At 48.4% G+C, this 23,330-nt stretch overlaps 1 protein-coding gene across 8 annotated transcripts in view; it reads right to left on the bottom strand.

Moving 5' to 3' along the window:
• The window catches only part of CCDC60 (coiled-coil domain containing 60), a 182,511-nt gene that overhangs the window by 34,086 nt on the left and 125,095 nt on the right, over positions 1 to 23,330 (bottom strand). For 6 of the 8 annotated variants that reach the window (XM_058281449.2, XM_058281446.1, XM_058281452.1 and 3 more), the window contains 2 exons: positions 16,051 to 16,164; positions 8,891 to 8,998 (listed from right to left, as the gene is read on the bottom strand). In XM_058281449.2, coding sequence (XP_058137432.1) covers positions 8,891 to 8,998; positions 16,051 to 16,164 — 222 coding nt within the window. The remainder of the gene's footprint in view (positions 1 to 8,890; positions 8,999 to 16,050; positions 16,165 to 23,330) is intronic. The other 2 variants (XM_058281447.1, XM_058281451.1) reach the window with 2 other exon arrangements.

Raw genomic sequence — 23,330 nt, 5'->3', positions numbered from 1 at the left:
GGACCCCAAGGTTTGGAAGGGGGGCGGGGGAGGGCAGGGTGAGAATGTGTCTCCCAGCTTTTTGTAAGGCTTTAGGTTTGATTACACAGTAAAAAGCCCTCTGAACCATTAACAGTGAAGCTCATTTAACGCTGGTTCTGCCCGCCTCTCCCTCGAGTAATCAAATTAGGGAATATTTAAAATCCAGCCGGAGGAAGCAGCAGCACCGCTTCCGTCCTTATAAACAATATTCAAATCAGCAGCACTTCTGAAGCCTGGTTTAAGGCTCACCAACGGGAAGCTCTCCCCGGCGTTGCCGCTTTAGAAACGGTCTCTTTTAGACCGCAGGGCTTTTCGCAGTTTCCTTTTGCTAAAGCAGCCCCTGCTGAGCCTCCAGCCTTTCTCTTGAAGTTCAAAAGCAGCTCTCCCCCACCTTCCCCTTTTAGAATTAAATCTGGTCCCAGTCAAGCTTTCAAAATCTGAAATATTCAGGCCCAACCGGGAAGATGGAAGTTTCCCATGATTGCTGATTTCCAAGACGACCGAAATCCACGGCGGCTTCAAGCAGAGGCTAAACGAGCTAAAAAAAAAAAAAATAAAGCACCAAGGTTCCCAAAGATCTTCAAAAGCAAGTCCTTGCTCTTGCAAAGCCATTGATAAAGACAGGGCCTGGCTAGAGGGAATCGACCTCTCTGATGTTTCATTTTCAGTAGCAAATAAACCCAAAAGGCAGATCAAGGAGCGAAGGAATTAAGAAAAACAAAACAAAGCCCAGTGACCTGCAGCTGGGCTGAGGCTCCACGGCTGGTGGCGACGGGCAGAGGAAGGGCGTTCCTTGCCCAAGGCCCTGGCCATTCACCAAATAATTCTAGTCCTGGCCTGCTTCGAAGTCAGGTGCAACACTGTGATTTGCGTTGTTCAAAAATACCTGAACGTTTTCAAAAAAGGGGCTTGGAGGGATAGGAGGAGAGAAAAAAGTAAATGCTCTTCCTGACAACTTTGCCGGTGGAGCTCTGTGTAGTCAGTCTCACTTTCAAAACGAATCTGATTAGCCATTTCTCCACTGACATTGCATTTTTATTATCTGAAAATTAAAAAGCTTGTCCAGATTGAAACCAGCTTTTTCACCTCTTTATCCTGGAGTTTATTTCTAATTTAATGAGATCATTTCCAAGCAAAAAATACATTCTCTCACATGTTGCAGAAAATGGATGGAAGCACAGTAAGGAAAATGTGCTGAGCAGAATCCCAGGCTATAGTCCCAAGCAAAAGCATATTTTTAAACCAAGGTCTACATACACAAGCCCATATTAACAGTGTTATCTGTTATATTTTTATTTCCTTTTGTACAGAACCTCAGATTCTAGTGATTTGCAGCAGCATGATTTAGAAGACAATAAATATCTGTCTTGAAAAAAATGTGTATATATATGAATGAAAGTGACACATGGCCTTACGAAAGTGACTTTAAGAGCCAGTCCTCAAGCTGTCAAATTCCCTTTTCTGTTGCACTGATGATGGAAGTGTGGGTTGTGATGGAGCTTTTGTCAGTCAGGGTCCCTGAGTGACAACAATGAGCAGAGCTCCCAGGTTGAGCACGTAGTGTGAGCAAGATATAGATTTCTGTTGGTTTGAGCCACTGAGATCTTGGAATTGTTTGTTACAGCAGCTAAACCTAGCTCACCTGACTGATGCCTCAGATTTACTGTCTGTGGGGTCTCAGGCAATGGACTTAACCTCTCTGAGCATCAGAACCAGAAAAGAGTTCTGTTTTGGTGGTTAAAATTTAATGCAGAAATATTTGGCCATAAAAAGGAATGAAGTACTGATATGTGCTATAACATGGCTGAACCTTGAAGACATTATGTGGAATGAAAGATGCCAAACACAAGAGACAAATATTTTACAATTCCACTTACATGAAATATCTAGAATGAGCTATTTTATAGAAGCCAAATGTAGATTTGAGGTTGCCATTGACTGGGGGAAGAGGGGACGAGGAGCTGTTGCTTAACGGGTACGGGGTTACTGTTTTGGGTGATGAGGCAGTTTTGGTGGTAGATGGTGGTGAGGCAGCACAACATCGTAAATGTGATTAATGCCACTGAATTATGCACTTAAAATGGTTAAAATGGCAAATTTTATGGTGTATACATATACATATATAGATATAATGTATGTTTCCACAATAAAAATAAATAAAAAAAGTAGATTTAGAATCGGGCAGACTGGTGGATCCAGTCCTCTGCCTGCCCTGCTGCTCCCTAGATGTGTGATTTTAGCCTCTCGGAGCCTCAGGGTCCTCGTCTGTTAAAAAAAAGGGGTGGGGTGGGGAGTAATATTGACTATGCCGGAGGATGGTTGCAAAGATGAAATGAAATGATGCTTGGTAAGGGCTTCGTGGGCTGCCTAGTACAGAGACCTGAACGCACCTTAGTGATCGACAACGACGTGCTTTTTCACCAGGAATCTTTGGAGGAAGAGCTAATGATGTGGGGGACCGGGCACTAGGCCAGATTCATGGGGAGAAGGAACTGTAATGTGCAGACCATAATTTGCCGCAGCTGAAGTTTTCTTATGCGCCGGAAACCAAGGGAAGAGGGCGCTGAGAACAGCCTGCCTCTCCTTCAACCGCACCACCAAGCCCGAGCAGGCATGTTTCCTCCTGGCGGGCCTCTGAGCTGTTTTCTCAGACACGTCCCTCTCGCTTCCTGAGCTCGTTTGGGTTAAAACACCTGCTTCTCAAGCTGGAAAGTCTGGCAGCAGGTGTAGGACCTTCACGGACCAATGTGGCAGCTGCTGATTTTGCACCAGGGGGTGGGGAGGTGGGGAGGCAAAGGACAGATGTCTGGGCACCTCTTGGGCCAGGTTTTCCTGTCCCGCCTCCTGAGATGGATCCCCCGGATTCCCCTGCCACAGCCCCCCACTCCTTTAGAAAGGGCCACTTTAGTACAGGCGTGGAGGAGTGATGGATTTAAATCAGTGCGGATGGGAGAGAAGGGAAACCTGACATTTCACGCAAATGTCACCTCCCAAGTGTCTTTCCCTGACAATCCAGTTAAAAGTCACCCCTGTTCCTGTCACTGTCATGTCACCCTATCAATGTCTTCATGACATTTATTGCTGTCTCAAAGTATCTTGACTATCACATGTTCACGACCTGCTGGCACCACCAGAATGGAAGCTCCTAGGAGCAGGGGTGTTGTCTTTTTTCTTCACAGTGCTGGAAAAAAACCGGTTCAAGAAATACAAGACTTCCCTGGGGTTAGGGGCAGACATGATGGGAAAACAATTTAAACAGGTCATTTGCTAACATGTGTGTAGTTCAGAACAAGGCTGCATTGTCTCATGAGAGTGAATACCTGGAAAATACTTGAAGGTCGTAGGGGGACCTGTTTTACTGATACATATATAATCAGTACAATAATAATAGTTGTATATCCATATACCGATAAACTCTACAGCCATTGAAAAGGCAGAGGCTCCGGCACGGAGAGGTGGTCCCTATATATTCAGATATATTCAATTAAGTCACAAAAATTTAGTTGCAAAACAGTACGTGTGGAATGACTTTTTCTGTAAAAGAAAATCATGTATTTATAGATCATATAATCTTGGCAAGCCAGGTCCTTATGTATCCTGGAGCCCCCTAGCAAATACTACTTTGTAATGAGAGCTTCTCTTTAAGGGAAACCAGAATGTTCTCTAAATTAATTGGAGACTTTGGGCTTTAACTAGAAACAGGTGGAACAATAATTTAGTGGTTAAGCTCACACACTTTGCAAGTAGCATAGCTGGTTTCAAATCCTGACTTTCCCTTTACTAGCTTTGCAACTTTGAGCAAATTCCTTAGACTCTCTGTGCTTCAGTCAGAATGAGGTAAGAGATGCAGAGTAGTGCTTGACAGTAAAAGCACTTAAATGCCAGGGACTATCATTATTATACAGTAGTTGAATTTAGAGGTGCCTATGTATTTGAAATATTGAAGTATGGTTGTTTTTTTACTGATATATATATATATATATATAACTTTTTTATTGTAGTAACATATTCAACTCAAAATTTCCCATTTCAATGCCTTTCAAGTATATAATTCAGTGGTATTAATTACATTCCAATATTGGGCTATTATTACTATCACCAACATCCATTACCCAAACTTTTTCCTCACCTCCAACAGAAACTCTTTACCCATTAAGCAGTAACTCCCCATTCCCCTCCCCTCAGCTCCTGGTACTCTCTGATCCCCTTTCTGGCTCTATGAATTTGCTTATTCTAGGTATTTCACATCAGTGAGCCGATACCACATCTGTCCTTTTGTGGCTGGCTTATTTTATTCAACACGATGTCTTCAGCTGTATAATATAAATACATCATTTTTTGAAGAGGGGGCAGGTTCTTTGTGCCTGGGCTGCCCTGCCCTGGAGTGTCTGGACTCTCAATAAAGTCTGGAACACACCCACCAGGCCCCCCAGTGACGAAAGAGTCCACTGGGACAGCTTGAAGCCGGTTAGATGTAGCCGCACCCACACGGTTCCCGTGGCAACGGGAGAAAGCGTGGGACCACTGGAGACTCAAGGCTGTTGAGAACCACTCCCATCCTCTCCCTGGCAGTGTGTGCCTTGCCGGCCTGGAGGGGTAAATTTTTACCTCTCTCCTCCCTTCTCTGTCAGGGTCTGCCCCGTTATTCCCTTCTGGGACTAGGGAAGCCAGCGGGAAGGTGGCATTTGGGCTTGCCGTGGCCCGCGCCCCACACCTGGTGGTCTTTGCTCCTCTGTAAGGCCCGCCCATTGCTAGCTGGTCCTTCTAGTTGGTTCTTAGAATGCCAGCCTCCTACAAGGACAATACCAGTATTGGTTCACAAGCCTTACCTAATTCCAAAATCCAAAGAATCTTGGAAACCAAAAAATTTTTAATAACTTATTTGACAGCAAAACATGATTTGAAGGGATGGGAGGCTATTTATATGACCTTTATTAAGTATTTGGTGTGAATATTTATTTTTCTGCAGAAATTTTGTGCTCGATGACAAGGGCCCTGCCCCAGGACCTCCTAGGAAGGAGTGTTATGTGCTCTATGGCAGATGCCTCATATTTCCTTTCTAAACTGCAAAAAAAAAAAAAAGGAATTCTGAAATGCCACTGGTCCCAATGGTTTGGATGAAGATTGGTGGACCTTTCTGTACAAAAGCAGGACTTACTTTGTCTAAATAGAGGCGTACATCTCTCCCAGAAGGGTAATTAGCATGCTCCTGAATAAAGGCTCAATTTCTACTTTTGTTGTGGACACAACCCTCTTGTCAATTGAAATAAACTCTCTTGCTCTCAGTAGAATGAATGAGGATGTTGGGAAGTGTAAATATGCCTGAATTGCCACGTGATGAAATGGGGAAGAGTCTTTTTTTTCTTTTCAAATGCAGCCCTCAGTGACATCCAAAAGTCTGTCTTCTGTTCGTTCACCCAACCATCCATCAATCCATACAAATAGAGGGCTTTCCTACGCCTAGCAAAAAAGATCAGCCCTCTGCTTGCAGCACACTAGCTGCCAGTTGGTGAGATTTCCCTGCCTGTAGAAAGCCCAGCTGGAGGTATTGAACTATCCCCACTTTCCTGCTGTAAAATCCATAAGGGAGAGGGAGTGCATCTACGGCCATCCTGGTACCCAATAGAAATGAAGCTCTGGGATCCACGGGTCTCTGGGGTGGGGAGTTTCTTTTAGGAAAATGTATGATGAGTGTCAGGACTTAGGGCTTCTGCCTTACAGTGCTTGAAGGACAAGAGCCACTGGCCGCTTGAGGCCAGATTTTGATCGACTTCGTGTGGCTTTTTTTCTGTCATTTACAGTGAATATGGATCTCATTTGTTGGTAAAATTCTGCTCAGAACTTTATATCCTTCCTCACCCCAAGCCTCAATGGCGTGGCTAATCATAGAGCGAATTGTCCTTCCAAACGGGGATTTTTATCCTTAATAGCTACAATTTAATGAACACTTACTGTGTTCGCAGACGTTGGGCTAAAGGCTCTCCACGCTTTATCCTGCCTAATCTTTACAATAGCCCTTAAGAGGTAGGAACCTCTTTGATAGATGAAGAAACAGAGATGTTAAGGGACTTGCCCAAGGTCACGCAGCTATGAAGTGGCAATGCCTTGACTCAACCAGGTCCGTTTTATGCAAAAGTTTATGCTCTTGATCCTCTAATCTCTCTGGGCTTTAAAAAGTTGCATTTGTGGAGATTTGGGAGAAATTCACACTATGGCATAGGGGCAAAACATAACTAGGGATTAGGCATTAGTGAGATGACATCCCTCTCCTTTCCTTGCTTACTAAAAAGACTTTCCAGCACCTTCTGGGGGGAAATTTTAGCTATCCCCCATTTCAAACAGCTTTTGAAAGCCAATTGTGTGCATTTCTTCCCAACTCCAAGTTCAGTGATGTCATCTTGGTAGCTCGCCATTGGCCACGATGGGAATATTTACACCATGGAAATCGGCATTACTGTAAGTCATGGCCTATTTCCTTGGAAAGCTGCTTACTAATCACAACCACACACGACCAACCCAAAATTAAAATCCCCATCAGAAGCAAATGGTTCACTAGGAAAAACAACAACAATACCAATTCTGCCTTCCCAAGGGACTCTTCCCCAGACTGGATTTTTCTCTCTGGATCCTTCTGGCTCAAGTTCTTCTCTTTAAAGAGCTGGACGCATCCTCAGAGCCCTGACAGAACGCTGCCCTGGAAGTTACGGTAAATATTTGCTACTCTCACTGTGATTACTTTGTCTTTTTTGCTGCTGTTAATGATTTTCAATTCTATTCTGGACACATTTCTAAAACCAGCCAAAGGAAATAAAGATGGTCTTTTATTTCTCTTCAGTCCAAATTCTCTATGATATATTCTTTCCTCGGCTTGGGAGAACTGGTGCCTGCGTGTCGTAGGCAAATTGCAGCTGCTGGTGACTTGCTCAGGAGATGAAACGCTATTAGAAGCCCACTGGCTCTGGGGACTCTTTCTTAGAATCTAAGCAATCAGCTGTGAAAATAAAGTTAGATGTTGCTTTGACCCAGCCATTCCATTTCTCAGAATCTAGCAGGCAGAACTATTTTCAACGGGGCACCAAGTGTTTGTGGGAGGAAGTTCCGTGTGGTACTGCTTAAAATGGCACAAATCTGGGCATGGCCTCAGTGTCTGCCAAGAGGGAAGTGGTTGTCTGTCTAAATCATGTCTGTCGGCACCATGGAAGCCTCTTTAGCTGTTAAAAGGAATGGGGGAATTCATACGTACCAACCTGGAAAGATGCCCACGGCCCACTGAAAAAGGGGGGAAATCGAGTAGAGAACAAGTTGCAGAGTAGGACTCCTTTCCTGTGAAAGAGCTTGTGCATCTACACATATACGTAAGGGGAAGGCATTAGAACAGCCTGGAAGGACACACCTCACACCTTTAAAAAAGGGTTTCCTTTAGGAAAGAGAATTGATTTCAGGGTAGAATAAAGGCTTTCATACTTGATGTACTTCCAAATTTTTTTTTTTTGGAGAACATTTTCAATGAGAATAAATTGTAGTCATAAGTTATTTGAACAGATTTTGTTGTTGTTGTTGAAAAAGGAAAATAAATAATGTATGGGAAATGTTTTAAGGCTGTGGTTTTCAAACAAATTCTGGGAGCCATATGGATGGATATTTTGGAAATATCTGGGGGTCCATGGTGAGGATGGGAGCAAATTGGAGGGCCCCAGACCCTCCAGGGCTCCTAGCCTGCTTCGTGCAGAAGCTACATTTAGAAAAAAATCATTTTATATTATTGGGGTTTCTATGAATAACAAAAAAAAAAGGCTTTCTGCTGCTTAAATTTTTTTCCCCAAATCACTGCATGAAAGGATATTACAGTTTTTATTTCATCCCAGCTAAAAATATGGCCTCCATTGGAATCATGGCCTGTCAATAGATGCATGATTCAAAGTTCTGGTTGCGTTTGAGATTAGTTTATGTAGGCTCTGGAGAAAGATGAACCAGGAGCCATTTGGGGGATGGATGGTAGATGTCCTCAGGAGAGACAAGACATTGAAGACAGGAGTTTAGAAGAGAAGGAAGAGCCTAATTCACCTGGGAGGCGGGGCTGTGCGTGGGTGCTGGGGTACTGGGGGAGAGGGTGGAGAGGGTTAGCGTGAGGGATAGGGAGCTAGTGCATTTAAATCAGCCAGGCTTGTCAGTGCAAACCCGGTTCCCCAGTGCTTTACCTTTTCTGTCCCGCTCTTGCAGACAGTCCAGACAACCGGGTGTTCGAGCGCCAGCCCGCCCCCTGCTCCCCGCGTGTGTGCCGCGGGCTCCTGCAGCAGCGACTCAAGGCTTTCGCATGGCCCTAACCCTGCTGCCCACACAGCTAATGCTCTTCTTGGTCTGCTTACCATTTCTGCAGCTTCTGCCCAAGCAAAGCCAGATGCTCCAGGGACCTGAGCACTGAGTACCCTCTTGGGTCCAAGTGGCAAGAGAGCCCACATTACAGGTTAAGACTAAACACCCAAAGGGAGGAAAAAGAAAACAACAACAAGGGAAAAGCGAAGGGGGAAAGGGAGAGGGAGGAAGAGGAGAGAGAGGGAAAGGAACAAAGAAACACCCAAGAAGAAACGGGCAAGAAATCCAGGGATGGGTCCAGGGCTGAGTGGGAGTGCAGGAAAAAGAAACTTTTTAATTTTAAAGCCCCTCCCGGTTTGTAGCCTGCCGATTCCTGCGGTGTAAATACGCCCGACGCTGGCTGGTTTCCAGCTACCGACCCCAGGTCGCTGCAGGCCGGGCTGGAAGCGACGCCTGCGGCCGGCGCACGACCCCGAGCGGGTGCAGGAGGCCCCAGCGAGCCCGCCGGGGGAGGGAGGGAGGCGAGGACGGCGCGGGGGCGCGGGGCGCGGCGTACTTGGGGTTCCAGCAGGTGATCACCGGCTTCATGGTGTGGTGGGTGTGGTCGATGGTCAGGGCCTCCAGGAGCCAGTGGAGGGCGCAGAGCTGGCGGAAGAGGGGTTCCCTGCGGAGACAGAGAGGGGGCGCGCGGGGCAGGGCCGTGAGAGCGCCTGCGCGGCCACAGCCGCTGAGGTGGTGGCCGCGCTGGTTCCCGGGGCTGTGAGCATTTCGCACGTGTGGCCCCATTGGGCCTCGGCTGTGGCCCAGGGAGGGATCCGTGGGCCCCCTTCTACAGGTGGGGACGCCGCGGAAGCCCTGCCGGGTCAAGGCCAGCGGGTGGCGCAGCCCTGACTGGACATGAGGTGACCCCACGCTGGTTATCTGGACAATTGAGGGGTTCCCCCCCTCCCCCTCGAGGTCTTGACTCAGGCAGACGAGAGAATTGAAGGAAATTGATTTCCCACAGGACGTTCAAATTGTAATCTGATACAAGTACAATAAAGATTCTAGAGTGTCCCCAAAGCGTGGAAAAACAGGGAAATAGTGTATTTACTATACTCCCCCCAGATTAACCATCGGACGCCTTGGACGCCTTGGTTTAAATGTATGTGTCGCCCGGAAAGTGACCGATGAGGAAGAAAAGGGCACTGAGCATCTTACTAGAAAGCGCAGCTAACACACTGAAAACAAGCACCCCCGCGGGAGCCGGTGCAGCTCGAGGTTGAGCGCCGGCCTACCACGGACGAGCTCCCGGGTTCAACCCCCCTATTTTAAAAAAAATAGGAAACCAAAGCCCCACCTGTTTCCTGACTTCTAGGACATCTTCACTGAGCACCCACAAGGAGCCTGGCATTGACAAGGGTGTTTACATACATGGTTTAATTCTCCCAACAACCTGCTAGGGTCAGAAATATTACCCACATCTCAGAGAGGAGGAAACAGGCTCAGAGAGGTGCAATCACTCACTCAGGGCCACACAGCATGTTGGTGACAGAGGCAGGATGTGAGATCTCATTTAGCCCTCAGGATCACTTTACGAGGAGGGTGCGAGATGGGCTCCTCTTCCCGGAGGAGGACACAGGCTCAGAGAGGGGAGGGCGATGGCCCGAGGTCACTCTGCGAGACTTAGCGAGGAGGAACCTGGGTGTGTCTAGCCCGAGAGGCCGTGCCCCCGGGGGCCTGGACTCCGATGGCTCAAGTTCCTGGCAAAGCCAGTGCAGTGAACGGTGGTCCTTGAGAGCCAGGTCAGGAGCGGGTTAACCCGCTGCTGCTGCTGCGTGCTTCCTGGAAACAAGGTGGCCCCTGACCGGCCCTGCACAGCCCCCCCCCCCCCATCTCTCCTCTTTCACTAATGGGCCAGATGCCTCCATTATGGACCCGAGTAATTGCTCTTCCCTGGAACAGAAAACTGCTGCTCCCCAGGGTGGCTGGGCCGGATGCTCTCCGCCCTCCCTGCTTCCGGGAAAGCACCACCTCGAGAGGCGGGGCCCCGGGCCTGGGGCCTGAGTGCAGCCTGCCCAGGGCCAGCCGGGTGCATCCCTCGAGAGGCGCCCATTTCGCTCAGCTCAGCGGGAGCGGCCCTGCTCCCGTGTCCCGGGCGGCTGTGTCCAGCGGGCCTCAGAAAGCCAGACGTCGGCAGCTCTCATGTTCTTCTTCCTCTTTCCTTCCTGCCACAAAGTACTTACTAAGCACCTACTATTTCCTCTCTTCTACCTAAAGGACCTGTAAACCCAGTTCTTCCAGTTCTTGTCTCTCTTGTCCCCTTGACACCCATCTCTGTCCCTACAGGGCACTTGGGACTTGCCACATACCTGCCCTGAGCTCAACGCCTCACGTCACCTGCATGTAAACCTATGATGCTGCAAAAGGCTCGGGGAGATGCCCGCTCTGGGGTTGCCAGGCCTGGGCTTTGGGATGGGTGGGGCAGGGGCAGGGAGGGAAAGCAGTGGGCGCTTATCATGGGAGCTGGGGACACGGGGCTTGTGTACGTTAGCATGTTAGACTCTTCCCTGCAGGGGACAGGAGCAGCTGCAAACCTGAAGTGCTTCCTCCCTCTCCTAAGACCTTCACACTCCCCGAACCGTCCCGCACAAGGCCCCGCCACCTCTCCAGGCCTGACTTTCCTCCACTCAGCTCGTGCACGGCCATTGGCAGCCTGCCAAAATTCTGCTCCGTTGCTCAAGCTCACCACACTTTCTCTCCTCCCTGCCTGGGTTAAAATCCTAGTTTTACCACTTTCTGGCTACGCGGTCTTGGCCAAAGGGCTCAACTTCCCTCAACCTTGGTTTTAGCATTTGTAAAATGGTGGTAATTGTGGAACCTGTCTCGTAGGGTTAGAGTGAGGGCAAAGTGAGCCTTAGTCCTTTCTCTGCTCCCGATACGTGTGTCCCTTCTTCCCCCTCCTCTGCCTCTCACTGAGTGGGTTCCAGTTCAGATGTCACCTCTATCAGGAAGCCTTCCTTGATTGCCTTAGGTCTGGTTTAGCCACTCTCCAAAGAGGTCATGGAGCATCTTGGCTACCCCCACTCCAACAACGTGTCCCTATGTCCCTGCAGTTTGGGTTATACTCTGATAACTGCTTCTTTACTTGTCTCTCTAACCCATAAGCTTGTAAACTACAGTCCTGTCCACTATAGGGTACCCTGCACTGGATGCAGAGTAGGCTCACTACACATCAGGCTCCTGAGTGGGGGACAGCAGGAATGCATGGGGTCAGATAGGACGTTTTCGTGGGCTGACAACTTGAGCACAGTCCTCTTGTGCAGAACCACTGGGATTATAAAGTAACAAAACCCAACAAAATGATAATCACGTAAGCCCTTCTCACAGAGTGCCTTCTGACCCTGTTTTAAATGCTCTATATCCATTAACTAATTCCACCCCCATAACAGCCCTGTGAGGAAAGTACCGTTATTATCCCCATTTCAAAGCTGAGGAAACTGAGTCACAGAAGGGCTATGTAACTTGCCCGAGGTCACAAAAGCCAGAGGGGGCATCTGAGCCAGGCAGTCTGGCTCTCGAGTCTGTGCCCTTGACCAGAGGGCAGAAGCCTTTGCACCAGGATGGGGCTCTGACCCCAATGACCAGTCCTCCAAACTGCAGTGCAATAAACTAAAAAGAAAAGAAGTCCCCAGAAATGTGCTACCAAGAAATTGGTCCTTTCTCATGATGTCTGTGCGTCGGATAATAGCACAGTATCTTGGACTTTAATCAGATTAAAAAAGAAAGCATTGATCTTCTTAAATGCAGGGCATAATAGGCAAAAATGCTACATGGGGTGCACAAAGCTTGTAAAATCCCTGGGCTCAGAATGTGGGGTGAGTGCCCAGCAGTGGACAGCCCTCCATCGAAACTGCCATAACAACGAGAATATGAGTCCAAAAAGACAACGTCTTTTCTCTCACTGAGAAATCAGAAAATGCATCCAAAGCCACTCTGAGCACCCAGTGCTGACTGTCGAGGGCAGAACTGGACAGGGGCTGTGGCACTCTGCTTGCAAAAGGCACTGAGGGGCTGCCTGTCCTTCCAGAGAGGGAGTGACAGGCTGCTTCTCATTCTATGGCCTCCCTCATCCCCACAACCTCTTGTAAAGAAAAAGGTTAAGTCTTACTTGACATGACTGAATGGATCCCACTGAGTCAGTACAGAATTTTCAGCTGCTTTTGGGCTCGATTACATTGGGACAGAAAGGACTGACCAGGTGCTCATCTGCATTAAGCTGGTGTGATGACAGAGAATTCCGGAACTGGCCAGCCAGACCCTGCCCTGCTGTTCTTTGGTAGACTGATGACAAGGACGTCATTTTCCATCTTTCCCTTTGCCACGCCCTTTGCCATGTGGCTTTGCAGCTCCCCCTGTCAAGGGGTGCTGGCCTTTTCCCCACTCTCTTGGTTTTGGCCAACAGAATGTGGCAGGAATGTCAGTTCTGAGCCTCAGCCTCCAGAGGTTTTGGGGGATGCAGCTCTTGTTCTTGGAACCTTCCTCAATGTCCATGTGAACAAGCCTGGGTCAGCCTGGTCGACGAAGAGAGACATATGACTTGGTCACTCTCGGCACCCTAGCCAACAGCCAGGTCAACCAAGAGACCTGCGAAGGAGACCGTGGTAGACCAGCTGGCCCTCTGGCTGAGGGCAGACACAGAAGCAAGTCCAGGAGGAGCCACCCAGCAGACCTGGAGCAGCAGAAGCACTCAGCTGACCTGCAGCCCTGGGAGCCACAATAAGTGGCTGTTATTTGAAGCTACTGCATTTTGAGGTGGCTTGGAACACTTAGCAATAGATTACGATAACAGTCAGCGAGTGAGGCCAGAACCTTTTAATAGCCAAGGAGGAGAAAGGGCAACCTTCGGTCTTGGGCAGGTGGGTTGGCAAACTACAGTAGTGGGCCTGCCACCTGTTTTCATAAATAAATAAAGTTTTACTGGAACATGGCCACCTCCATTCATTGTAGCTTTCATGCTATGACTGCAAAACTGAGCAGTTGAGAGAGAGACCGGCTGTCCGCAAAGCCTAAAATATTTACTACCTGGCCCTTTAAGAAAAAAAAAATTGCTACCTCCTCGTCTAGGGCACGAAAATCACCAAGACTGTGATACTACTACTAGCCTATCTAACAAACCTGGCATAGAGATACGACTTAGGGGTCAGGAGAACAGGGTTCCCATTGTGCAACCTTTGGCAAGTTCTTTCCCCTCGGTGGGCTTCAGTTGTCCCATTGGGCACTAAGGACGATGGGCAAACAAACTTCTCTAGTCACTTCCACAGCTGATGTGAGCCTCGATTTGCTCAGGGGAAATGAATCAACAGCAGGGTCTAGGAATACGCATTTCCAGGCATTCCCACCCCCTGCCCCCCACCCCAACCCCAACGATTCGGATGCAGGTGGAAATCTAAGAACCACGGGTCTACACCATTCTGTTTCAGAGGGCTGGTTACAGGAAAGAGGGCAGAAGCGCAAGGGTTTGTAAGGAATATTTTAAGAAAATGTAGACCTATCTTTTGCAAGGAGATGTTTTAATTAGATCAAGCTTAGATGGCTGGTTGGAAGGTCCGGGACAAAGAGGTCTGCCAAGAAGCCAATCACAACATCGATCAAAGGGAGGGAGGAGGGAAAGGGGGTGGGGGCTCATCAATGGCTGAAATCAGGGGGGAATGGGGATGTGCTCCATTAAGCGACGATGATGATGATGATGGTGATGGTAGCATCTTCCATCTGTGAACTAAGTGCGCTTCGTAATGTTAAGGATATTCTTTTGTTGGTCATCTGCTCGTATGGTTTCACTCTTGCTTTATTATTTACTTTTCCAGTCCACAAGGCTTGGCTCTCAGGTATGTCAAGACCTCCTCAAAGGCCCAGACCTTTGAATCCACTTTCTACACTGTGTATCTATCTATCTATCTACCTACCTACCTATCTATCTATCTATCTATCTATCTATCTATCTATCTATCTATCTATCTATCTACCTATCTATCTACCTATCTACCTATCTACCTATCTACCTATCTACCTATCTATCTATCTACCTATCTACCTATCTACCTACCTATCTATCTATCTATCTATCTATCTATCTATCTATCTATCTATCTATCTATCTATCTACCTACCTACCTATTTCTCTCTCCTTCCTACCCCCACCCTGGTTGTCTGTTCTCTGTGTCTATTTGCTGCGTTTTCTTTGTCTGCTCCTGTTGTCGTCAGCGGCACAGGAATCTGTGTTTCTTTTTGTTGTGTCATCTTGTTGTGTCAGCTCTCTGTGTGTGCAGCACCATTCCTGGGCAGGCTGCACTTTGTTTTGCGCTGAGTGGCGTTCCTTACGGGGCACACTCCTTGCGCGTGGGGCGCCCCTATGTGGGGACACCCCTGCATGGCATGGCACTCCTTATGCGCATCAGCACTGCGCATGGGCCAGCTCCACACGGGTCAAGGAGGCCCTGGGTTTGAACTTGGACCTCCCATGTGGTAGGCGGACGCCCTAACCACTGGGCCAAGTCCGCTGCCCACTACACTGTGTACTGATGAGACTCGGGCTCTGGAGCCAGAGAGACCTGCCTTAAAATCCCAGTGCAGCCCCACACTGAGCTCTGGGTCCTTGGGCAGGCAAGTACACCTCTCTGAACTTCTGCTTCCTCATCTGCAAAATGGGGACAATACTACACTTAAGCTTCAAGGGGCGGCTGAGAGGACTGAAGGAGACGATTCCTGCAGACGTCAGTAAGGGCAGTAAGGGCATTATTACTGGGCATGATGGAGTCTAATAAATATTTTGACAAACGAGCAGACAGAGAAGTCTAGAACCCACCGCACCATTTTTATCACCCTGGAGCCTTGGTTCTCAGCAGGGAGGTGGGGTTGGGGTGTGTGTGTGTGTGTGTGTGTGTGTGTGTTGGGGGGGGTGTTGTTTCAGCTCCAGGGGACATTTGGCAATGTCTGGAGACATTTTTGGTTGTCACAGTCGGGAGCGGGTTTTGCTACTGGTGTCTTATGGGTAGAGACTGGGGACGCTGCTCAACAGCCAATGACGCACCGGGCAGCCTCTCCCACTCCCACAACAAAGGATCATTTGGTCCCAAATAGCAAGAGTGCTGAGGGTGAGAAAACTTGCCCTGGAGTCAAAAGCTTCTCTCCTTGTGCCTGAAATATTCCCACTGCAAAGGGCTAACTGGTGCTAAAGAAAAGGAATTATTTGGAATAGACACAGGGGAACAAGATGTCAAGGTTTTAGAAAGCAAGCGTGTTCTTTGGAGGGTTGATTGGCTCCTGCTACACCTGGCACTGAGGAGTTCACGCCTTGGGTCGGGAGAAAACAGACTCCTCTGGGAAATAGCTCCTTGAATCTTGGAGAAATCCTGTCTCCTGAGCCCCAGCTGAGACGTTCTTGCACCTGCTGGGTGAGGGCATTAGACAGATTTTATCAGGGTTTGCAAACCATTTGACATTCAAGTGTCTGGCTTGCTAAGGAGTGGAATGCCTCAGTCCCAGCTGATTTGCCACTTAGCTCTAAAACCCCCGTGTCTGCTTTCTGTTGTTGTTATATGCCAAAATAGCTTTGCCGGCTTCAGGCGCAATGTCCCTTTCAAGAGGACAAAGGAACACGCTACGGGTGAGCCACTGAGTCATTTCACCTAGGTTCTGATTTATGAGCCCAGGAGCCGGAGGCGGGCCCGCACTTACACGTGAGCCACGGGCAGCGAGGGCGAAATGATGCAGCTGTGGATGGGGGTGAACGGGCGGAGGACAATGGCAGAACCCCCTTCCGCCTTCTTGAACTTGTCCTCATCGTACCTGCTGGGGAAAAGCAGAAGGAGGGAAGCAAAGTGAACAACGAGCAGCAGCCTGAGCCACCTTCCTCTCTTATTAGGCATCTACAGTGAGCTGGGTTGTATTCCAGATGCAGCCAGTGAACAAGGCATGGAAAAAACCTCTGCCATAACCCACTGAATGGACTGGGGGAGAGTGTAAACTACAATGTAAACTATAATCCATGCGGTGTAGCTGTGCCCCAAAATGTATTCACCAAATGCAGTGAATGTGCCGCACTGATGAAAGAGGTTGTTGAGGCGGGAGGCGTGGGGGGGTGGGGATTGGGATATATGGAAATCTCTTCTATTTTTTAATGTAACATTTTGTGTGATCGATGTATCTTAAAAAAAAAAAGACAAAAAAATTTGCTAACAAAAGCAAAAACAAAAAAAAAAACCACTATCTGCATGGAATGTGCATTCTAGTGGAGGAACACAGATAATAAAAACAGATACGTAAGCAAATCATGTGACATACTAGTATACCAGGCGAGGGAGGTGGAAATGTTTTTCTGAAAGGCCAGATAATAAATATTTTCAGATTTGTGGGCCAAACTGTTGCAGCTACCCAATGTGTAGCCCCAAACAGCCACTGGCAACTTGAAAACAATATTAAAACAGCCACAGTCCAATAAAACTTCATTTACAAAATCAGGCGATTTGGTCCAGTGGAGCATAGTTCCCTGACCCCTGTACTAGATAGTGATGCTTACTACTGGGAGGAACAAAGCAAAGAAGGCGAGCTGTGTGTTGCAATTTTAAATAGGGCGACTGGGGAGGGCATCCCTGAGAAGGTGACAATTGATAAAAATCTGCAGAGTGTGAGGGAGTGAGCCATTCAGACATCTGGGGGCAGAGCCCTCTGGATGGGGGTAGGAGGGTAGCATGTGCAAATGTCCTGAGGTAGAACTGTGTTCTAGAAACAGCAAGGAGGCTGGCGTGGAATGAGTGACAGTGAGCCACAGTGAGAAGAAGGAAATGAGGGAAGAGAGGGAACAGGGGCCTTGTGGTCTGTCTCTGAGATAGAGAAAAGGATTTTGAGCTGACAGGAGATAGGATCTACTTGCATCTGAAAAGGATCTTTCTGGCTGCTGTTTTGAGAATGGCCAACCGGGAGGGCAAGGGCAGAGTCGAGGAGAACAGTTAGGAGCTGTTGCAATAACTCTGCTTCCGAGATGAGGGTGGTTTCAGCAGAGTGGTAGCAGGGAGACGATGAGAAGTGCAGGTGGTGGGACCCATACAACTACAGAGCAGTCTAGGGCCAATGGCTTAGAATACATTTCAGTGCTTTTCTGAAGGGGACTTCCCCCAACACTGTGGACTGCTGACGAATTGGTCATATCAGCCATGTGCTGCGAGGACCTTGTTTTTTTAAGAAATGGGCACGAGTATGCCCCAAAAGATCAGCCATGACCAGTCCCCAAAGAGATGGGACCAGCCCATTTCCAGACCCCCAAAATTTAGGAGCTCTCTCAGAAGCTAGATACCATCTAGCGAAGGGGAGGAAGAGCCTGAAACCGGAAGTTTGTCTTTGAAACCACTGGATATTTACCTGGTAAAGACTGTTTCAAAATGGCAAAGTTACATTTAATATCCTATTTAAGTTTTTTCTTCCACTGTCCTGGAAGCAAGTGATTCTAGGTATAGAAAATAGAGAACATCTTTTTCTTTGGCGTGTCTGAGTCATAGGGTACATATGTTTTGCCCATGACCAAATCCACCCCTAAGACAGGTTTTAATTAACCTGTAGTGTGTGTGTTTTAATGGAATCACGTCTCTATATTTTGAAATTGGGAGAGTTCACCAAAGAATGGAAATGAGTTGGCTCTTATAAGATGAAAGGCCCTGGCCGTTCTGGGTCTGCCGTTTTCCTGGGAAGGGTCACCCGGAACCGAGGACCGAGGACGGCTGCCCGCTTTGCGTGACGTCTGTGTTCTCAGATGACCACGGACTCAGGGCCCCTGCCTGCTCAGTCCCCACCTGCCTCGCTAATTCCCACTACCTGCCTGTTCCCTCTGGGCCCCAGTCTAAGTGCGTTCATTGATTGAATCGCTGACAGATTCCCGGATTTGTTCATTTCCACCACTATTTATCGACCATCTGCTCTGGGGCAGGGGCTGCAGATGCACCATAAAGAGAAAGACCCAGATGTCATTCGATACGCGGTTGTGAGCGGGAGTGAGCAGGGGAGTCCTGAGGCTCGGACAGCCTCAAACATGGACTTGGACGGGAAAGGGAGTCAGGGCATGTTGCCTGGAGGAAGTTGTGGCCATTTAGAAACATGGCGCCCAAATTCTTTGACATTCCTCCCGTTGTCGGATGGGGGCCTGTGGCCCCTTCCCCTTGGATTTTGGCATCGTGACGGATGAACTAATGGAATATGTCGGAAGTGATGTGATGACGGCTTCCAGGCTCAAGCTCAAGGAATGGGGGACCCTCTTCCTCCGGGTGTGGGTGCTCGTTCTGAGAACCCGGCTGCCCTGCCCTGAGGAAGCTGGCAGCCGAGGAAGAGGCCCCGCGCGAGGGCCCCGGTCCCTGACCCCTCCTCACCCAGGCGAGTGAGCCACCTTGGAAGTGAGTCCATGCGTACACAGACACGCCTCCCCACTGAGCTCTGCTCAGATGGCAGATCTTTGAGGGAACTGACTGCCCAGTGTTTTAATGTAATACTTTTTGGATTGGTTGCTCATGGTAAAAGTAACTGCAAGAAAAGTAAATATTGAGCTGGAATCTGAAGGTTGAGTGGGAATTAACCAGGCAAATGGATGAAGGAAAGGCCTTCCAGCCAGAGGGAGTAGCACGTGCAAAGGGCCTGTGGTAGGAAGGCGTGTGGGGAGTAGGAAAGTAGGAGAGGGTGGCTGGAGCAGAGGGAGCTATGGGGGAGCAAACCACAGGGTGGGGCTTGACCATGTGGGGACTGGTGGCCGCCTCTCAGACTTTGGTCTTTATGGTGCAAGCAGTGGCAGCCCTGGAGGGTTCTGAGCTGGGAGTGATTTATACTTTTACACGCTCACCCTGGCTTAGTGTGGGGCATGGGAGGGAAGCTCCAAAGGAGGTGATGCTAAGACACACCTTACAAGTTAGCCTTCTTCCTTGGAATTTGAGGACAAGTCTGGGGTTATGGAGTTAACTAAAAAAGAGGACCAGAATCTAGGTCCCCTGATTTCCATTTCCATGGACTCTTTATTCAATTTCAAGAGCTGAGGCAGCTACAAACAAATAAAGAGTTGTGCCCCCCCCCACCGCCCTTTAACTGGCTCCATGTATCCCAATGGTTTAGGACAGGGGTTCTTAACCCTTTTTTTTTTAAGATTTATTTATTTAATTTCCCCCCCTCCCCTGGTTGTCTGTTCTTGGTGTCTATTTGCTGCGTCTTGTTTCTTTGTCCGCTTCTGTTGTCGTCAGCGGCACGGGAAGTGTGGGTGGCGCCATTCCTGGGCAGGCTGCTCTTTCTTTTCACGCTGGGCAGCTCTCCTCACGGGCGCACTCCTTGCGCGTGGGGCTCCCCTATGCGGGGGATACCCCTGCGTGGCACGGCACTCCTTGCGCGCATCAGCGCTGCGCATGGGCCAGCTCCACACGGGTCAAGGAGGCCCGGGGTTTGAACCGCGGACCTCCCTTGTGGTAGACGGACGCCCTAACCACTGGGCCAAAGTCCGTTTCCCGAGGTTCTTAACCCTTTTTGTTCCACGGACCCCTTTGCCAGTCAGGTGGAAACCACGGACGTCTTACTAAGCCCACACTATACTGTGTATTATTTAATAAATACGTCACCCTGCACCAACACATCCCCCAAATAATGATTTTTGAATTTCCATTCAAGCTCATGGTCTCCTTGCTAAGAGCCCCTGGTTTAGGACATGTGAAAATTAACCCAGTTTTTACACTCCTTAATCTCGGCTTTAAGCCTTCTTTCAACCACAGTAATAAAACAAATTCTACCAGTCCATTTTTTTCTTCTTCATCCTTTCAGCTGAATCTACAGCTGAAAATCGAGGTCACTGAGCACAGTGGGAAAGACTGCTGGCAGGCAGAAGTCTTTTGGGATATGCTTGATTTTCTTTTTTCCTTATGTAGTTTGTCAGACTTAACACTTTTGTCTAAAAGAACTTATTCTATGGTCTTAGATCCAGGTGGGGGAAAAAATGTTTTTTGCTTTAATAATATACAAAATCAAATAATTTGTTAAAAAAACATTTATGAATGAACACTTGAATTTTTGGTACTTTTGTGATTGAAACTGTATTAACAGAAGTATAACTCTTTGATGTGGAAGGACCTTCAAAGAGGATGCAGCCTGTTTCTAGCTTTCATGGAAATTAAGCTTTTTAGCCCTAGATTTAAGAATTTTAGGCAATTGAGGCCAGAGAGATCAAATTCCCTTTACTGCATAATGGAAGCTACCAATTACTGACCACTCATTATGCACCAGGGTCGGTACTAAGCATCACTTTCATTTTATCATGGTAAGAAATGTGGGAGTTTCGCAGCATTAATATGGGTGAAGAAAAAGGAGGTTCAGAGAGGTAAAGCGATTTGCCCAGAGTCACACAGCTGGTAGGGTGAAGCCAAAACTTGAACCCAAGTCCTGACAGGCTCCAGAAGCCTGTGCCCTTGACCACTTCCCTGCCCTGGTATAGATGCCTCTGAATGCTATTTTATCATCTTTACCCCCCATCTGCATTTGATGGTTCCAGTGCAGTAATGGCCTTTAGTTTTATTTTAATAACCACCCTGTACAGGGCATAGAATCTGCCAGATAAGACATAACCAGACCAGTGTCTACGAGAGGGACAATCTCTTGCACATTTAAACTTATTGAACTTGAAATAAACCGTGTCTCACACAGAAACATGCATCAGAGAGGGGAGAACTTGTGCTCTGCGGCCATGGATTAGAAACCTCGTCCTAACAAGGGGAAGGTTACAATGGAATGTCTCTAACACCCGCCCCCATCCATTTGCCGGTTAATCACAGCACAGCTCCTGCAGGGAAAGAACCACAAGTTCATTCCTTCTCTTATTCCAAGGAAAGCCTGGCTCGTGTCACTGGAGTACCAAACTCTGTGAGTGTCATCAGGCTCAGACTGGAAGGCAGAATTTGTGCTGAAGAGTAACAGCCTTCCTGCTCGTTGGGTAGCCCTGCCTAGATCACCTGCTGACAGGTGGATGAGGCTGTGGTCTGTTTTTCACTTTCTTTCTTTCTTTTTTTTCACTCTGAAAATACATCTGACTTTTGGCAAAAAGACAACACGACCCCTTCTCTTTTTTCAACCTTGGCCTTCATATCCGGAAATGCTGGTTGCAGGAATTTTTGGGTGAGCTGATGTTGACGTGCCTTCTGACCATGTCTCTTTTGGTCACCCAGTGGACAGTGTCACCCAGTTTTACAGATCCTGCTCAAACGTCACACCTCGGGGGATGCTTTCCAGATTCCCCTAAACTTGGGGATAGACACACTTTGGGACACGTGTGCATGCATGTTCGTAGTACGAGGCATGTAGTAGGGCCCTCCCCTGAACCTTCTCATATCTCCATGCCATCAGAGGGCCTGGCACATAGTAGGCCCTCAATATACAGTGGCAGATCGTGCCCCTCACAAAGCAACCTCTCCTTCTCACGCCCAAACTTACTTTGAAGCTACCTAAAAAAAAAAAAGATTCAAGGCCATAATGCACTAAAGGGCCACTGATTGGCTACTGAAGATCTTGTGGGGAAATGGAGACATGGACTTACCCCTGGCACCGTGAGACAAAGCCTCCTAAAGCCCTCGTGACTGTCTCTGTTGTGTCCCATGAGGACTGCCTTGTCTCTCTTCTCTCCCCTTTTCTTCCCACTCTCTGCCTATCTCCTGGACACCTTCATCCTATTTCTTATGTGAAGCAATGTGGCTCTTTCTGCAGCTCTGTGGATTCATTTGAATATTCCCTTGCTCAGCAGGCCAAGTCCCCTCCTTGAGATGCTCACCCCTTAAAAGGCATGGACCAGGGACTGCAAATTTTAACTTTTTTTTCTCATCTCAGAATGGGTTGATAAACGAATGCACAAATGGCAAGCTGGCTTATTTAGACCAAACTTCTGGGTAAAAATAACCAAAAAAATACCAGACCAAAAAATTGCAAAAAATAGATATATATTTTTCCCTTAAAAGGGGCAAAGAGCTGACAGCAGAGTGGGACTCTTTAGCCCAAAACTTAGGAGAGAATGGAAACCAAAGAGGTAAGCCTGTTTGGGGCGCTGGGTTTATCCTAAGGGCATTTGCTGACTCCGGAAAACAGAACTTTCCTTTCAATAGGCTCAAAGGTCAAGGGGAACAGAAATCTCAGCCCAGGGGCTGCACACAAGGAGGCATCAAACAGGAGACATGCCCCATACTTAGGAGATTCCCAAAGGCTGCACTTAAGGGAGAGGGTGACTGGAAATACACCCCCCTCCCACCCCCGACGTGCTGTCTGGGTCCCCATTCTATTACCTGGAGCCTCCAGCTTTAGAGAGGTCCCTGACCAGTCGTGTCCAGCCACCCCCCCCAGGGCCTCACAGACCAGGGCTCTTGTTTCCTAGAAGCCCATATTAATGTTTCTTTAAAGGAATTTTCAGACGAACAGGGTTTGGCACTTGGTGTGGAGGAAAGCGGTTGCCGGCTGTGGCTTCTGTCTTCTCTTTAGCGAACAGCCTGGCAAAGGGTGACCCCAGCAGAGTGGCTCTCAACCTTGGCTTCACGTTAGAATCCCCTGGGGAACTGTCAAGACTACTATGTCCAGGTAATACCCCCAGAGAGGCTGATGTACTTGGTCCGGGATGCAGCCTGGGCATCTGTGTTTTTTAAAAAATTTCCTCGGAGGGTCTATGTGTAGCGGTAGCTGAGAATGAGGCTCAAAGGGGACGCTGGCCGCAGCGGCAGGCCCCTCCTGCCAGGTTCTAGCTCTCTGCCTGCTTCAGCACCTCCTCTCCACCTGACTTGTGCCTCCTTCAATCTGCACACGCCAAGTGTCCCCGGAGCTCATCCATGCAGAATAATGGGGTCTGTGGATTTTGCCTCAGACGGGAGGGAGTTTGGGAGTCAAGGGACTCCCAAACTAACCCTTGACCTTGGGGGAGGGGGATTAATTAACATCTCTAATCCTCATTTCTACAGCTCCAATTCGGGACTAAG

This window comes from Dasypus novemcinctus, chromosome 19 (assembly GCF_030445035.2).
Source record: "Dasypus novemcinctus isolate mDasNov1 chromosome 19, mDasNov1.1.hap2, whole genome shotgun sequence".
Classification (NCBI taxonomy): domain Eukaryota; kingdom Metazoa; phylum Chordata; class Mammalia; order Cingulata; family Dasypodidae; genus Dasypus; species Dasypus novemcinctus.
The sequence above is the reverse complement of the archived record's forward strand: the minus strand, read 5'-3'. Positions and strand labels throughout refer to the sequence as shown.